Below are 18,599 nucleotides of genomic sequence, written 5' to 3'. Positions count from 1 at the left end.
ATGTACTTGCTCATTTCTCATGTACTTGCCACGTTACAATGAAAAAAATTAATTATGCATGAAGTTGGTGCTAAAATGATCATAATAAAGGATAAAACAAACATCAGGGAAGTAAGACTCCAGTAATTATTTTCCATTTTCTTTTATATCTAGGTCTTTAAGAAACAAGGAAGATAGCTTTCAAGTCTAAACACTGGAGCGACCTAAATCACATTAATATAACAATCATCCTCTCCTAAAGGAAACTAAATGAATATATGAATGGAAAATAGTATTTAATATGTAGCTTTCAGAATAAAGAGACATCTCAGAGAAATTGTGACACCAGTGTATGTATATATGAGGTAATATCTGTATAATTAGCAACTCTCACAGCAATGGGAAACATTACTTTTTGGATACATTATACATAAACTTTCTATCTCAAGAACTCCACATTGTTGTAAAATTATTTCAGTTCAGTGCTATGGCAGTTATACAAATAGATGTAAACTCCATTCCCAGATGAACATTAAAAAAGCAGAATGCCTACTAATTATGTGTTATTAACACAAATGTCAACAAAAATAGTTTAACAGGTGCAGAATCACAATACTGAAAATATAATTATCAATACAGCTGTCTTAAGAGAGTTAACTAGTACCATCAGGCTTAAAAAGAAGCACTTAAGGTCACTGTTTTCATGTTTCACTCTTTCAGCCACCACACACCAGTGTTACTATCAGCATCTAAATAAAGTGTTTAACATGCTTATATTTTATTTAAGAGCTGGAATACAGGCTTTACAATATATCTGAAACATCATCAATACTGTGATAGTGCCATTACGATAAGTCCATGTGTGTGGCATTAAAAAAAATAATGGCTGGTCATAGCAGGTGTTTATGAACTGAATTTTAAGTTTTATAGAGGCTAACATGATAACAAATTTTTCTTCTTGACATGGTATATTCACAATCTTCTTTCATAAAGTTCACAGGCATTTCTTGTCTTTCCCTGCACGATCCTGTAAGAAAAAAATATGACTTGGGTAGTTAGAGAAACAGATTCATAAATATGACAAGGACTTTTGAAAAACATTCTTTCAGTTCTGGTTTCCTCGGTGTGTATGCCCAGCAGTGACATTGCTGGGTCGTATGGCATGGAAGCAACCTAGATGTCCATCAGCAGATGGATGGATAGGAAAGTTGTGGTACACATACACAGGAATATTACTCAGGTATAAAAAAGGATGCATTTGAGTCAGTTCTAAAGAGGTGGATGAAACTGGAGCCTACTACACAGAGCGAAGTAAGTCAAAAAGAAGAACACCAATACAGTATATTAATGTAAATATACGGAATTTAGAAAGATGGTAATGATGACCTTATATGCAAGACAGCAGAAGAGACACAGATGTAAAGAACAAACTTTTGGACTCTGCGAAGAGGTGAGGATGGAATGATTTGAAAGAACAGCATTGTATGTATGTTACCATATGTGAAATACATGACCAGTCCAAGTTTGATGCATGAAGCAGGGCACTCAAAGCTGGTGCACTGGGACAACCCAGAGGGATGGGATCGGGAGGGAGGTGGGAGGGGGGGTTCAGGATGGGGGACACACGTACACCCATGGCTGATTCATGTCAATGTATGGCAAAAACCACCACAATATTGTAAAATAACTAACCCCCAATTAAAATAAATTTAAAAAATAAAATCATTCTCTTTTCTGTGTATAGTTATTAATTACAAGGATAATCAAATGAAAATACAAAGTCTCATATTTTAAAAAACTACAAAATGTGTAGTTTTACTTGAAAAAGTGTTTAAAAGGAAAAGAAATAAAACTCTTGTTAAATTAATCTTTTCCCTTGCTTTATTTTGCTTTCATTTCACAGGTTATACAAGGAAAACAAAATTTCTGAAATTCCCCTCTTGCAAACCTATTTAAGATTTTTGGCAAAGAAAGAATGAAGGAAACAAAAAAATCCATATGGGTGGCTTTTTTGTTGTTGTTCTTCTGACATTTGCCAATAGAACTGGCTTCTCAAATTATACTCTTTGCTGATCATAAGACGACTATAATACATCATTTAAAACCGGAGGGAAATGGGATATAAATTAACTGTAAGAGATCATTTTATTGAGAAAAATAAAACAAACAATGGAGTTGTGTGGTTATTGCTGCAACAGAGAAGCTATCAAGCTCTCTTTTGGGCTGAGCATTCTTACTTTCATCTGGGCAACTTCAGTAACATTAACTTAAAGCAACTGAGTCAGAGGACAGCATTAGAGGAGGCATCTGAACAACAAGGTATAGCTCTTATGTGTTCACATATATCTTACCACTTTTGATAAAAATCATAGCTTTAATGGAGCTGCTACCCTGACGAGTCCCTTAAGAGAAGGGTGATTTTCCAAAATGAAACTTTAAAAGTGGCTAGTGTTGACAAGTCTGTGCTGTCAACCTGAGTACGCTCTGTGCTTTTTTTTTGTTTTCTAGAAGATAGTCAGGGCAAACAAGGAAAAGCAAAGACTACATGTTTTGAAGGTACTGTTTTCTAACATTTATTTAGTGCCTATAACAGGGAGGGGATCAGATGGGGAAATCCAAAGAGGTTTAAAAGATATAAAGTGACATTTGTTTAAACAAAGAAACAGGTTTCCCTTCTTTCATCTGTTTCCTTAATATTTTAACAGTTCTTTATGTCATGATTTATTTTATCTAAAGTAAATAAAGTATACAAAACTAAAAAGTTTAGTTTTCCTAAGAAACTTTATGATGTAATTCAATTATTGAAGTTGGTCTGACATCAGAAGTAAAACTCTTGAAGGACAATTTGGCACAGCTTTTTACTGTGGCTGGTCTAGAGCAATCTTTTGCTTCTCAAGTGGGTTCAGAAGACGAATATAAAAATGGTTCTGGCAAAGAAAGAATGAAGGGAACCCATGTAGAAAGAATGAAAAACCCATGTAGGTGGCTTTTTTTTTGTTCTTCTGATATTAGCCAATAGAACTGGTTTCTCAGTTCTGGCTTATACTGGCTTATACCCTTTGCTGATCATAAGATGACTATAATACATCATTTAAACTGCAGGAAAATGGGATAGACATTAACCATAAGAGATCATTTTCTGCACTAAGAAAAAAATATCACCAACAACAGAGTTTTGTGGCTGCACTGAGGAAACAATCAAGCTCTCTTTTGTACTGAGCATTCATGCTTTCAAAACAACTTCAGCAACATTAACTTCAGGACAAGTCAGAAGACAGCATTAGAGGAGGTATCTGAATAACAAGGTTTCCTTCGTGTTTTTACACGTATCTTATTTTAGAAAAAAACACAGCTTTAATGGAGCTGCTACTCTGACAAGTCCCTTAAGCGAAGGATGATTTTCCAAATGAAATTTTAAAAGTGGCTAGTGCTGACAGGTCTGTGCTGCCAATGACCCTGTATGTTCTGTGTTTTCTTTTCCAGAAGAGTGTCAGAGCAAACAAGGGATGGCAAAGACTATTAATACATATTTCCAAGGGACTGTTTTCTGTTTTTTTAAATTTAGTGCCTATAACAGGGATAGCTCAGTGGTAAAGAATCCACTTCCAATGCAGGAGACATGGGTTTAATCCCTGGGTTGGGGAGATCCCCAGAAGAAGGAAATGGCAACCCACTCCAGTATTCTTGCCTGGGAAATCCTATGGACAGAGGAACCTGGCAGGCTACAGTCCATGGGATTGCAAGAGCTGGTCACGACTTAGCGACTAAACCACCACTACCACCATAACAGGGAGCGGATTGGATGGGGAAATTCAAAGGGATTTAAAAGATGTAAAGTGGGATTTGTCTACAATAGAGAAACCAGTTTTCCCCTCTCTCATCATTAATATTTTAACAGTCCTTTATTTTAAAATTATTTTATTTAAAATAAATCAAGTATATAAAACTGAAAAGTTGTTTCCCAATGAACTTTATGATGTAATTCAATTATTGAGGTTGGTCTGACAACAGAAGTAAAATTCATGAAGGACAATTTGGCACAGCTTTTTACTGTGGCTGGTCTAGAGCAATCTTTTGCTTCTCAAGTGGGTTCAGAAAGTGAATATCAAAGTGTAAGAGTGACTTTTAAGAAAATAGGTCTCATATAATGACACCTAAATCTCAGAGTATTATTCAGGCTCTCATATTGGATAATGAGGGGTTAAGTATAGGTGAATGGGAAAAAAATGTGTCCAATTAAGAAATAACTTCCCTACAGCAGTAGATATAATGGTCATCTGAGTTAAATTCACCCAACCAATCTATATTAGTTTGTTGATTCCAAAAGCCACCACAGTCAAGAAAAGAGTCTGAAATGCAGTACTTGGATGCAATCTCAAAAAGAACAGAACGATCTCTGTTTGCATCCAAGGCAAACCACTCAATATCACAGTAATCCAAGTCTATGCCCCGACCAGTAATGCTGAAGAAGCTGAAGTTGAATGGTTCTATGAAGATCTACAAGACCTTCTGGAACTAATACCAAAAAAGGATGCCCTTTTCATTATAGGGGACTGGAATGCAAAAGTAGGAAGTTAAGAGATACCTAGAGTAACAGGCAAATTTGGCCTTGGAGTACAAAATGAAGCAGGTCAAGGTCTAACAGAGTTTTGCCAAGAGAACGCACTGGTCATAGCAAACACCCTCTTCCAACAACACAAGAGAAGACTCTACACATGGACATCACCAGATGGTCAACACCGAAATCAGATTGATTATACTCTTTGCAGCCAAAGATGGAGAAGCTCTATAAGTCAGCAAAAACAAGACGGGGAGCTGACTGTGGCTCAGATCACGAACTTCTTATTGCCAAATTCAGACTGAAATTGAAGAAAGTAGGGAAAACCAGTAGACCATTCAGGTATGACCTAAATCAAATCCCTTATGATTATTTAGTGGAAGTGACAAATAGAATCATGGGACTAGATCTGATAAAACAGTTCCTGAAGAACTATGGATGGAGGTTCATAACTCAGAGGCTGTGATCAAAACCATCCCCAAGAAAAAGAAATGCAATGGTTGTCTGAGGAGGCCTTACAAATAGCTGAGTAAAGAAAAGATGTGAAAGGTGAAGGAGAAAAGGAAAGATATAAGCATCTGATGCAGAGTTCCAAAGAATAGCAAGGAGACATAAGAAAGCCTTCCTCAGTGATCAATGCAAAGAAATAGAGGAAAACAATAGAATGGGAAAGACTAGAGATCTCTTCAAGAAAATTAGAGATACCAAGGGAACATTTCATGCAAAGATGGGCTCAATAAAGGACAGAAATGGTATGGACCTAACAGAAGCAGACGATATTAAGAAGAGGTGGCAAGAATACACAGAAGAATTGTACAAAAAAGAGCTTCATGACCCCGATAATCACGACGGGTTGAGTGACTCTCAGTAACATACATTTTTTAGGGATTAAGAGAATCATTGGCTGCTGCCACAATGGGGTATTCAGCAATGAAGGAGTCTTCCTGCTGCTTCTCCATCTAGGGATCTAAATGTTTCTGACACCTAGGCAGAGTCCACTGGTGTAAGGTACTCATCCTTATTGCCTATACTCTGACCTCACACATGGGAAGGTGAAAAAGCTCTTTTTCCAGGCAAGAGGCTTCTAAAGTGTTTCTCCACTTTCCATGGAGGATCTTGAAGGATGTAAAGGAATAATTCTCATCTCATCATGCCATGATGAAGCCAACAATTTCAGGACCTCTGTTTTAGAGATGGGGAAAGGGTGGTCTTGCTGAAAATCTAACTGGTTTCTCCAAACCCTGTGAACTGAGCTTTGGGTGTCCTGGGTCTGGAGCACATAAGGTATCTATCTGTCTCTGGCTGTCCTATAGTCAAAGTAGGTTAGTTAAACATGCAACTCGGCTGGGAATAACAGATTGCCAATGTGCTTTGGACCTTCTCTTGACTGGCTCTAACCAAGACCAGAGTGCCTGGATAAGAGTAATTCATTATTTCAAGAAAATTTCTACAGAGGAATTAATATCGATAATGGTGATAATTATGGTAAAAGCTCTCATTCCTTGGGTGTTTACTGGCCAGGTACAATGCTAAGTGGCCTACACATTTTCTTTAATCCTCCCAACAAGCTGGTGAGCCAGGAGCTATTATTGTTCTGATTCTACAGATGAAGAGAAGTGAGCCCCAGAAGGGTGACATAAACTGCTTGGGATCACAAAGCTAGCATGAGAGTTATTCCAGTTGTCCGACTCCAAGGCCTATGAGTAGAGTGCTTGCTTGTCTTGTACCAGGCACGTTGCTAGACCTTGAAGATACAGTGACCACTGACAAGCAGGGAAATGAGTCTTGGGACTAAGGTTTCTTGTACAGTGAAATAAGTGTAGAGCTGTAATTGCTCAAAAGCCTCGACTGAAGGCCACAAACGCTACCGAATTCTAAGGAAAAGACCAACCTGAAAGCAGAAGAGCAGAGACAGTCCATTTTGGGAGGAACTAGGAAAGCCAGGGTTGCCTCTGGAATGGGTGGGCTGGCAAATCAATTCAGGTTATGACCTGGTAGCCCCAGAGGGAAGGAAGACAAGCCCATTCCATGGGAGAAGGTAGGGAACTGGCTCTTGCTGAAGTGAAGGGGAAGAGAAAGAAAATCATGGCCCCAACTTTGTGACTTCAATGACAAAATGGTTTTCCCTATTTCCATCTTTCAACTCAACTCTGGAGGAAAAACATATATTTGAATGCTTCAGGGTTTGTCCTAAGATGTTCAAAACATCAGGACAGAAGAGTAGTGTGATGTAGGTCTTCGATTTTTGGTTGTATTTTGACATGCATATGGCAAACATGCCAAATGCCAAAACTAAATTATTTCAGGACCAGCCTTTTTTTCAATGTTGCTTAATTCTTTTGCTTAAAACATCACCGCAACAAGAGTGCTGTAAGTTAGCATGCTGTAAATCTCTATGTCATGATTATCTTGCATATTGATGTCCCAGTCTTAAGCCTCCAAGTAAAAATTGGCTTAATCATTTAGCAAAGTCAGAATTAAAAACACCTTGACTTGGGAAGGTGAACAGCCCAAATAACTGACTTAAGTAATTATTTTTTAAAAGCTGAGGCTCATAAAGTGGATGTCACCTACCTGAAGTCCTGAGTGTTCTCTCAGGAGCCGGTCATACTCTTTTGAAAGTCTCTCTGATTGCATCTTCATTAGCATCACGTCATTTTGTGCCTTAGAAAGGGCTAGAGAACATTGAATAGAATTAAAAAATCTTGAATTTGAAATTATTTCAAATTTATGGGAAAGCTGCAAAGAGAACCCCTTTGTAGCCTTTGATATTGTGTTCTTTCTGTACAAACACAATTATTTTCTTGAACCATCTGAGATCAAATTACAGACTTCATGCCCCTTTACCCTTAGGAAATCACTGTGTATTTCCTAAGAACAAAGATATTTATAGTATAGTTACAAATTTAGGAAATTTAACATCAATATAATACTTTTCATCTGATCTACCATCCATTTCCAATCTTCGCAACTGTACCACTTATGTCCTTTTTATCATTTTTTTCAGTTCTAGTCCAGATATCTAGTCCTATATTTAAGATTAGCACTAAGATGTCATATCTCTTTAATTTCCACTAATCTGGGATAATTCATTAGCTTTCCCCCTTGCCTTCTTCTCCCTACTCATCAATGACACTGATATTTTTAAGAACAGAGCCCCCTCTTTTTAATAGAATGTTTTCCATTTTGACTTTGCCTGATGTTCTCTGATTAAATTCAGATTATACGTCCCTCTGACACGCAAATATGACATAATGTTGAATATACGTTGATATTGAATGTATCTCAAGGTTATCACATCCAGAGGCCCATCTCTCTGTTTTTCCCATTTTTATAGTTATTTTCCTCCTGTAACTAAGCAGTGGTGAGACAATTAAGGCTATGAAATGACACCACCTTATGGCAGAAAGCGAAGAGAAACATAAGAGCCTCTTGATGGAGGTGAAAGAGGAATGAAAAAGCTGGCTTAAAACTCAACATTCAAAAAACTAAGATCATGGCATCTGGTCCCATCACTTCATGGCAAATAGATGGGGAAAAAAATGGAAACAGTGACAGACTTTATTTTCTTGGGCTCCAAAATCACTCCAATCTGTGAATGCAGCCATGAAATTAAAAAATGCTTGCTCCTTGGAAGAAAAGCTATGACAAACTTAGTGTATTAAAAAGCAGAGACATCACTTTCCTGATAAAGGTCCGTACAGTCAAAGCTATGGTTTTTCCAACAGTCATGTATGGATGTGAGAGCTGGACCATAAAGAAGACTGAGTGCTGAAGAATTGATGCATTTGAACTGTGGTGCTGGAGAAGACTCTTGAGAGTCCCCTGGACAGCAAGGAGATGAGATTAGCCAATCCTAAAGGAAATCAACCCTGAATATTCATTGGAAGGACTGATGCTGAAGCTCTAATCCTCTGGACAACTGACGCGAAGATCCGACTCACTGAAAGACTCTGATGCTGAGAAAGATTGAGGGCAGGAGAAGGGGGCGACAGAGGATGAAATGGTTGGATGGCATCATAGACTCAATGGAAATAAGTTTGAGCAAATTCCGGAAGACAATGAAGGACAGGGGAGCCTGGCGTGCTGCAGTCCATGGGGTGGGACATGACTGGGTGACTGAACAACGAAACACCCTGTTTCTTGTCAAAACTTCAAGCTTATATTCAGCATCTACAGACCACTCTTTCCCAAAACCTATCTTTGTTATGATGATTGCAAACTAGTGATTTTCCAACTTCACCATTCAATCCAAATTTATCAGTCAGCACTGTAGTATAAAGAAGAGTCTTCCTTTCTTTCATATCCATCCATCCACCATCAGTATGAACTAGAAATAGATTCCTATTTTTAAAAAGGATTTATAACTCATTAATATACTTAATTTCCCCCAGGTCTGGCCAGGGGGAACCCCTTTCAGGCTGGCATTTATGTCCCTTGACTATGCCCCCAACAGTTTCTGGCACAAGATGTTCCAGATTTACCCTAACCTTTCCCAGGTTCAGCCTGGACTCAAGCATTACCAAATAGAACTTATCAGAAGGGTCTGCTTTTGAAAAAACTGAGGGTGGAAAAAATATTTTATCATTTTTACTAAAAGATGGGTGACCCTATTTCCTTAAGAATGATCACTTTCTTATACAAAGTAGAAAAATATGGGGTGTATAAGTGGCGTTTAAAGACATTACTTCAACATTTAAGTCAACAGTCTGTGTAGAAGCCAGTGAGCAAATGTGCAGAAGGGAAGAGTTATGTAAGATGGACTGGAGAAATTCTGGGAATCCTGAACTAGCTCTACATACAATTCTGCACATGCAGCCTTCAGAAGTTCTGTATTTGTAAATCTTTGAGGGTAGGATTTGAGGAAAGAAAGTGAGATTTATAAAACTTAAGTCACTTTTTTTTGCAAAATGTAATTAAATTTTAGGTTCTCTTTATAAACAGTTTGATGGTCTTCCCTCCTGAGAAGCCATCATATGGGTATTTTTATATATAAATGCGTAAGTCACTATCAACTGAAGTGTCTTTTGTATCAATACTTTCTTGACTATTTTGTCTAATTAAACTCTGCATTGTTCTACATCTGTGCTGTCCAATAGGTAGCCACTAGCTTTATATGGCTATCGAGCACTTTATTTAAAAAATTTTTTGTAACTGGAATATAACTGCTTCACAATGTTGTGTTACTTTCTGCTGTACAACACTGTATGAACTGGTTATATGTATACGTATGCTCCTTCCCTCGTGAGCCTCCCTCTTACCCCCTCCATCCTACTTCTCTAGGTCATCACAGAGCACTGGGCTGAGTTCCCTGTGCAACACTTTAAATATGGCAAGTGCAACAGAAGAACTGGGTTTTACATTAAATTTAAATTAAGTTCTGATTTAAATAGCTATACAAAGCTAATGGCTAGTGATATTAGACAGCTCAGCTTTATAGTTTCCTCACATTACTTCTATAGATCCATAAATCTAAATTCGGTATTAAAAACTGAATTTGACAACTTTAATGTGTCACTTAGTAAAGAAAGGCATGGGTTGGATGTGGAAGAGAGATTGCTGGTAGTTAGATTTCATAAGGACCCATAGCCACAACATAAAGATAATGCATTAGTTTTCAATTTGGGTATAAGGCATTTCCTAGAATATACTCATGGAGAAGGTGATGGCACCCCACTCCAGTACTCTTGCCTTGAAAATCCCATGGATGGAGGAGCCTGGTGGGCTGCAGTCCATGGGGTGGCTAACAGTTGGATACAACTGAGCGACTTCACTTTCACTTTTCACTTTCATGCACTGGAGAAGGAAATGGCAACCCACTCCAGTGTTCTTGCCTGGAGAATCCCAGGGATGGAGGACCCTGGTGGGCTGCCGTCTATGGGGTCGCACAGAGTTGGACACGACTGAAGTGACTTAGCAGCAGCAGTAGCAGCAGAAGATACTCGAAAAAATAGAGCATGGTGTCATCTTCAGGACCTTCCTTACTAAAAATGTTTAAGAGTCTTGACTTGAGTATATAAAAAGCAAAGAATATTCTACAGCTTAGTAACATCTGAGTAGTCTGTAATAGTGGTTTTAAAAATGTTGATCAGGAGCTTGTATTGAACAGTTCTTAATGTTAAAAATGACTTATACTTACATTTCTGACATGAATAAATTAATTAGATTTAATAAATCATATATCAACTCATTAAAAATACTATTACAACTTTCTTATTAAAAGATACTATTTTCTTATGAATTGTTAGGAGAAAGAATGAGTCAGGTGACCCTATGAATCTGTCAGAAAAGCTAGAAACTGTGTGTATAGCCTATTCAGAAGTTTCTTCTGATTATGAAGAAAGTACAAAGATATAACAAAACAAATGCAGGCAAATCCTGTTTTTCTAGCACTTATCAAGCCAAGGCATGACCTGTGTTTGTTATTTTATTTGTATTTCAGTGAATATTAGTAAATCTAATGATTACTAGCTTACTGATTTACTCCAATTAGGAGAGGCTGTTACTGTCTAGGAGTCTTCTGGACTGTTTTCCAGTCCTTTCTTTACCTCTCATTTTATAAAAATGACAATATTCTGTTTTGGTTGTCTTCTACCCCCTTCTGGAACTGCCTTTATGACTAAGCGATTACATAAAGTTGTTATTTGACATTTGAATATGCTTCTTGTTTTATTTCAAACCATGTTATTTTGGAAACAGCATATATAGGGAAGACATCAGATAAGGAGGCTTGAGGTGATACATCTAAGTCACTATTTCAATTTTCCCATCTGCCAAAATGAACTATCACTTTCCAGTAGTGGTATGGAAATGTTGAGATATTTCATGAGATTACTGGACAGGTTCAGTTAGGCTCACTGGGAACTTTTAGAGGCACAAATCATTAATATAAAGAAAAACTCTAACTAATATTACAGTGACATGTAGTAAGCCAAAATGTTTGTGTAAAATGACATGTAAGCAGGCCAAAAATATCTGTGGTTTTCCAAGTGCCAAACTTATATTTATTGAGCTATTTGCACAGTGGGAAGTTGGTGAGACCGATGCACTGTGTAACTGTATCACTATGATTTCTATCTGAGATAACAGACAGTATCAACTAAACTCTGCCAGGAACATAAAAAAACATTTTTAGACCCATTGGCAAGAAAGCTCAAGTTGGCTGTGGTATACGAGGTATAAGGACTGCACTAGAGGAAAACTAATTTGAAAAGTGTTCATACATCTGGTTCTATTTTTGAGAACTCGAGAGTGACATACCAGACTATTCAGTACACTTACTCCTTATATGTACTGTTTCTTTACAGGGATCATCACTGGACGGTTAATCTACAGTAATAATTTCAAAATTCTTGGAAAGGACACACAAACATCTGTTCAGTAAGGGATGTAAGTTGTGGTTTTAATTATATTATGCTTGTTTTTGTATGTGGCTATCTTGTCAGGTATATGCAGGTAAGGTCTGTTTTATTCATTACTTCAAACATTACATACGTTCTTTTAACGCCACACCCATATGTCGATAAGGTGTGTTGGTTCTACTTCCTTTCTCTCTCTCCAATCTATCCACTTCACTCAGTCACTATCACCACTCTCTTCATCTCTACTGAAATGGATTCCTCACCTTGTTTCTTGGCCACTCTAGTTCACTGTCCACAGTGATGTCAAAGAGACTGCTCACTCCTATGCCTAAGAACCCCACAACAGTGCTCCTCAGATGTAACATGTAAACATGGCACACGAGACCCTTTATGATGGATCCGAGACCTACTTTTCAACTTGTATCACTGCCTCCATCTTATTTTATGGTCCAGTCACAGTGAGTTCCTTGCAGTATTTCAGAAAGTACTACTCTTTCAGTTACATGCTCCTCATTTTCTTAAAACATCCTTGCTCACTCTTTTAACCTCCTTGCCTGACTCATTCTCTCCTACTTCATCTGGCTAATTAATATTTATTCTTTAAAATGTCAAGAAATTATTCTTGATCTCTTCTGTTGGTTTCTATTTCACCTTGAGCTTAATTTTATTATATCACTTATGCTGAAGTGTAACTATATCCCTGGGCTTCCCTGGTGGCTCAGTGGTAAAGAATCTCCTTGCAATGCTGGAGATGTGGGTTTGATCCCTGGGTCAGGAAGAAACCCCTGGAGAAGGAAATGACAACCCATTCCAGTATTCTTGCCTGGAGAATCCCATAAACAGAGGAGCCTGGCGGGCTACAGTTCATGGGGTTGCAAGAGTTGGACATGACTTAGCAACTCAACAACAACAGCAAACTATGTCCCCAGCAGATTGTGGACTACTGAAGAAACAAAGCTGGACTTTCCTGGTGGCCCAGTGGTTAAGAATCTGCCTGCGAATGTAGGGTATATGGGTTTGATCCCTGGTCCCAGGAAGATTCCACATGCCGCAGAGCAACTGATAAGCCTGTGCGCTGCAACTACTGAGCTCATGTGCCACTCTTGAAGCCCCTGCACCCTAGAGTCCATGTTTCACAACAAGAGAGCAGCCCCTGCTTGCCACAACTAGAGAAGCCCGAGTGCAGCAACCAAGACCCAGGGTAGCCAACAATGTTTTTAAGAATTAAAACTTAAAAAAAATGAAGCTGTGTCTTGTCTTTCCATTCTGAGCACCCAGCACTGTGCCTAGCGTTTGTTGGGTATTTAAAATATGTTCCTTGAAGGAATTAAAGAGCAGACAAATGAAAAGTCTAAGCTTTAAGCATGTGAAAAATCCACTTGTGTGTAATCAGTTCAGTTTTGAAAATATGATAAATGTCAGGTAAACAATGGAGGACCATTTTAATCACTTGATAGGAATCTTGGTTTCAACTAAACCCAATTATATCTTTAATGAAAAAAAATTCAGGCTAGCTGGAAATTCACAGAGCAAATGGACTACTCATGATATTTTGATAAAAATATAATTGTTGCAAATATCTCATGCTAATTTAGAATTAAAAACCAAAAGTAAATACTATCACAGAATTGAGTTAAAAAACAAAACAAAACCAGAAAATACTTATTTTAGTAATGGGGCAAGATATATACAAGATAAGCCTGGAGTATCTTATAGAGTTAGAATGATGTACTCAAGAAAAAGATAAAACAACAACAACAAAAAAATCCACGATGATGAGGATACATCAAGGAGATACAGGAGTCAACTAAAGGAGTTCTCAATGACTAAAGCTGAAAAAAATGACCTGAGCAACAAAACAAGTAGTATTAAATTATAATCTGAAGTATAAAGTGGATATCCATGAGTTTTTCTGATATAAATAAATAGGGGTATGTAGACAAATCTGTGCAGAAGAGCTTCAATCATTTATTCAGATACTCTGTCCTCAAGGAGATAGGGCGTAACCCCCTATCACTTCTTAATCTTAGGCCACAAATAGTGACTTTCCTTCCAAAGACTACACTGTGGAAATAAGGGGTTACAAAAGTAACTTTTTTTAGTGAGGTAGTGTCAAATACTACCTCAACCAAAAAATCAAGGTCAACATCAAGTGTAAATCATGTCGATAATATATTCTTAAAATCATGTAGTAAAAATGGCATTTTACCTCTGTGACTTTCCTCTCAAGTCCCATAACCCCAGTCTAATCATGAAAAATAGCAGATTCCAATTGAGAAACATTCTGCAAAAAGCCAGTACTTCTCAAAACTGTCACGGTCTTCAAAAATAAGTCTGAAAAACTACTGTAGCCAAGAGAAACCTAAGGAGATATGAAACTAAATGTAACATGGTATCCTGAATGAGATCCTAGAGTACAAAAAAGATCTCAGGTGAAAACTAAGGAAATCTGAATAAACTAGGGTGTTTTTCAATAATAATATATCCATGTTGATTCATTAATTATATAAATATAACATATTTGTGTGACACATGAATATTAGGAGACACTGAGCATGGGGAATATGATAATTCTCTGTACTATACTGCCTGTTGCTGCTAACTCGCTTTAGTCGTGTCCGATTCTGTGTGACCCCATAGATGACAGCCCACTAGGCTCTGCCATCCCTGGGATTCTCCAGGCAAGAACACTGGAGTGGGTTGCCATTTCCTTCTCCAACTATATTGCCTACTTTTGTATAAATCTCAATTATCCTGGTGGCTCAGATGGTAAAAGAATCTGCCTGCAATGCAGTAGACCCAGGTTCAATCCCTGGATGGGGAAGATCCCCTGGAGAAGGGCATGGCAAGCCACTCCAGTATTCTTGCCTGGAGAATCCCATGGACAGAGGAGCCTGGTGGGCACAAAGAGTCAGACATGACTGTAGCGACTTGGCACACAGCACACACATCCTAACATCAAGTTTAGTTTTAAAAAATTACAGTGGGAAAAAAGCCCACACAAAATACATATATATGGGACAAGATATAATAAAATTCATTAGGTTGTAAATAATATCTTAGTAAGAACCTATCTAATATGATTTTTTAACTTTAGTGTAAAATCTTCTGATGTTTTAAAATTATTATACATTTTAAAAACCCACCAAAGTGGTAATATTAAAAAAGTCACTGAGTGAGGAGGAAGGAAAGAAAAGCAAAAAATCTAGTAAAGCATGGACTTAATACATTTCAAGAATAACAAAAGTATAGGTTTCTTCATCTTCATGAGTAAGTCTTACATATAAACGGTTTAAGTTACTTAAGAGGAGGGTTGAGGGACAGTATGATTATAAACATCTTAAAGAAATTTAAAGTTAGGGTTTATAAAAATAGTTTTTATGAAATCTACATTAGAGTCAGTATGCACAACAAATATAGAAGGGTGGTGAGAATTAAGCTCCTTAACAATGATGATAAACCTTCACTATTTACATCAAGAATATGAAGAAGGAAAGTTTCTTCCAGTCTCTAACTATTAAGAGTTCATGAAACCTAAGAGCCCCTCCAAAGATTCCTAGTCTTCACAACTAGAGAAGATGAAGCTGTTACACAGATGAAACTGCCGTAAGGCAAGGGAGTCATCCATTCATCTATCCATTCATCAACATATGGAATGCCTACTAGGCGTCAGACTTTCTACTAAGTGAAAGGGTCTTTGTTCTCAGAATACTCATTTTCTAGTCTGGGAGGAAGACACTCAGGATGGAGTACATACAGCCACACAGAGATGGAGTACTCAGGAAAAGTTTCTCTGAAGTGGTGAAATTTAAGCTACTATCAGTTCTGTCTGCTAAGGGCACCTAGAAGCAAGGACACCCCAGTAGCACACTGAGGGTCCAGATCTTTCTTTCTATATACCATTCTTCACTGTAAGGCTCACTAGAGAAATGGTTGGAGAAGGCAATGGCAACCCACTCCAGTACTCTTGCCTGGAGAATCCCATGGACGGAGGAGCCTGGTAGGCTGCAGTCCATGGAGTCGCTACGAGTCGGACACAACTGAGCAACTTTACTTTCACTTTTTACTTTCACCCATTGGAGAAGGAAATGGCAACCCACTCCAGTGTTCTTGCCTGCAGAATCTCAGGGATGGGGGAGCCTGGTGGGCTGCCATCTATGGGGTCTCACAGAATCGGACAAGACTGAAGCGACTTAGCAGAAGCAGCAGCAGCAGCAACAGAGAAATGGTTGATTCAAAGGACGGAGGAGGAAAAGTACAAGATAAGCTTGGAATATCTAAAGTTACACCAGAATGGAAATGCTTACAGAATGGGGGCATGACAAAATGATAGGGAACCCAGCTTGAAAAGACTCCCATTGGCCAAATCTGAGATAATTGGAACACTAAAATAAAATCTACTGATGATATTAAATAGGCAAATCAATAAATAACTGTGGGAAAAATGAAAAAGCTCCTCTTTTAACAACAGAATGGCATTTAATAAATGGAGAATAAGGAAATTAGAAAATCACCATTTGGAAACTGTAAAAATAATAAGGAAAATATGAAGAGAGAGAAAAGGATAGGGCAAATATAAGACGTTATCATTTGGGTAACTGAGTGAGGACTACAGGGCTTTTCTTGGTAGTATTTCTGTGTCTCTTCTGTGATTTGAACTTATCATGTCTGAATAAAAAGTTAAAAGGAAAAAAAGTCTGCTGTGAAGCAGAACAGAGAAATGGGGCAGTAAGTGAAGGAATATGAAACAAAAGGTTTTTAACTTTTATTTTTGGGGATAGGAGGTGAGGAAGTAATTGCAGAAAACAAGAGCCCTTGAGAAGGATAATGGGGTTGAGAGTCACAGCAGAAGAAGAGGGACTAAAACTTGTAACCCAATGACATTCAGAGTTTGAGTCCAGTTGGGGGAGGATGGTAGTTTTGGTGGTAAGAAGATGAATTTCTTTTTATTAATTCTCTGAGTTCAATGAAGTAGGATGGATTTAGAATTTAGAAGTGAGATGAAAAGATCTAAAACAGGTCTGGAGAGTGAAAAAGTGAAGAATTTAGAGAAGTGCAATAGGACTGTCACAGTGTTTAGGGACCATTTGAATGCAGTGACTGTATATTTAAAACAAGAAGTTGGTTCTTTCAGCCATGTTGAGATGCTTATGTGCAGGTACAAAGTAGATGGATAAGTAGACTATCACCAAGGCTCAGACTTTGAGAGACACAAGGGAAACAGACAAAGGGGGTTGGGGGCGGGGGGAGATGGGAGGAGAAAGGAGGTAAGTAGTTTGCAAGAGCCTAATTATGATGAACCTTGAAATCTAAATTGGGTAAGGAGGGAAGAGAAAGCATCAGTACTTGGGGGTGAGATTTGTTAGTATCTGTTAGCAACCAGGCCTGGAATACTGTATGTGCGCTAGGGACAAAGAGTTGATTTAGATGTGGCCCTGCCCTCCCAGAGAAGGCAACGGCACCTCACTCCAGTACTCTTGCCTGGAAAATTACATGGACAGAGGAACCTGGCAGGCTTCAGTCCATGAGGTCGCGAAGAGTCAGACACGACTGAGCAACTTCACTTTCACTTTTCACTTTCGTGCACTGGAGAAGGAAATGGCAACCCACTCCAGTGTTCTTGCCTGGAGAATCCCAGGGATGGTGGAGCCTAGTGGGCTGCCATCTATGGGGTCGCACAGAGTCGGACACGACTGAAGCGACTTAGCAGCAGCAGCTGCCTTCCCAGCACTTACAATCTAGTAAGAAAGATAAAAAATGAAAAATAATTTCTACAGAGTACACTACTAAATACATATCCACACAGAACTATGGAGGTCCAGAAGGAGGCCTTTCAACCCAGCTTGAAAGGAGGCAGTTTCAGGGAGGCTTCTTAGAAGTGGTGACGGGGAAGCTGAAGGATGAGGGCAGTAGAGGCAGACAGACCTGCAGTCGAAAGGGTCAAAGGAGAAAAATGATGAAACACCACTGTTAGGACAACTACCTGCTCCCATATTTAATAGAGTTCAGTTCAGTTCAGTTCAGTCGCTCAGTCGTGTCCGACTCTGTGACCCCATGAACCGCAGCACGCCAGGCCTCCCTAAAATTAAGACTGGACAAGGGTGGGGCTGGCAAAACTGGAGATAATGCTGGGGGCAGATCACAGAAGACCACGTGTGCCTTCCTGAAGTGCTATTATAAGGGCAACAGGAACTAATACAGAGTTTTAAACCCTGAAGACGCCAAATCAAATTGATGGTGTTGACACTCTAGTGGCAAAGCGAAGTTGCCAAACTAACAGGAGTGACATGCTTTAGAAGACTGCTTGCTTCGCACGAGAAGGAGTAAGATATTTTTTGGAATGGTAATAAAGGGGCAAAAATAATTATACTAAAGAGTAAACATTAATGAATAAAACAAAAAATAGCTCTATTTTTCATATGCAGAGAGAAAGGGGAAATGAATGATTTTGTGTGTGTTAGGTATTTTTCTACCTATTGTTAGGTATATGGTGCCTGCCCCTATCCTCTGGGGGACTATGAACATGAATGAGGTTTGTGGGTGAAATAAGCTATGATGATACTTATAAAGATTACTGGGACTCTGGACCAAGGAACCAATGAGCAGGCTTTATAATTTAATAAATAAAATCAGACCTATGTTATGCTCTTGGCAAAAGAAACAATATGTACATAAAGACTTATTTCATGAATCTTAAGTTA

The 18,599-nt window shown here is 38.4% G+C and overlaps 1 protein-coding gene across 1 annotated transcript in view; it reads right to left on the bottom strand.

Moving 5' to 3' along the window:
• Window positions 1–316: 316 nt before the first annotated feature.
• BCAP29 (B cell receptor associated protein 29) overlaps window positions 317–18,599 on the bottom strand; it is a 48,752-nt gene continuing 30,469 nt past the window's right edge. The window contains exons 7-8 of the mRNA XM_069587915.1: window positions 7,112–7,212; window positions 317–1,006 (exon numbers count right to left, since the gene is read on the bottom strand). Of these exons, the coding sequence (XP_069444016.1) occupies window positions 974–1,006; window positions 7,112–7,212 (134 nt within the window). The 3' untranslated portion in view covers window positions 317–973. The remainder of the gene's footprint in view (window positions 1,007–7,111; window positions 7,213–18,599) is intronic.

The sequence above is a fragment of the Ovis canadensis genome, chromosome 4 (assembly GCF_042477335.2).
Source record: "Ovis canadensis isolate MfBH-ARS-UI-01 breed Bighorn chromosome 4, ARS-UI_OviCan_v2, whole genome shotgun sequence".
NCBI classification, from domain to species: domain Eukaryota; kingdom Metazoa; phylum Chordata; class Mammalia; order Artiodactyla; family Bovidae; genus Ovis; species Ovis canadensis.
Note: the sequence above shows the minus strand (reverse complement) of the source record. Positions and strands in the feature narration are given on the sequence as shown.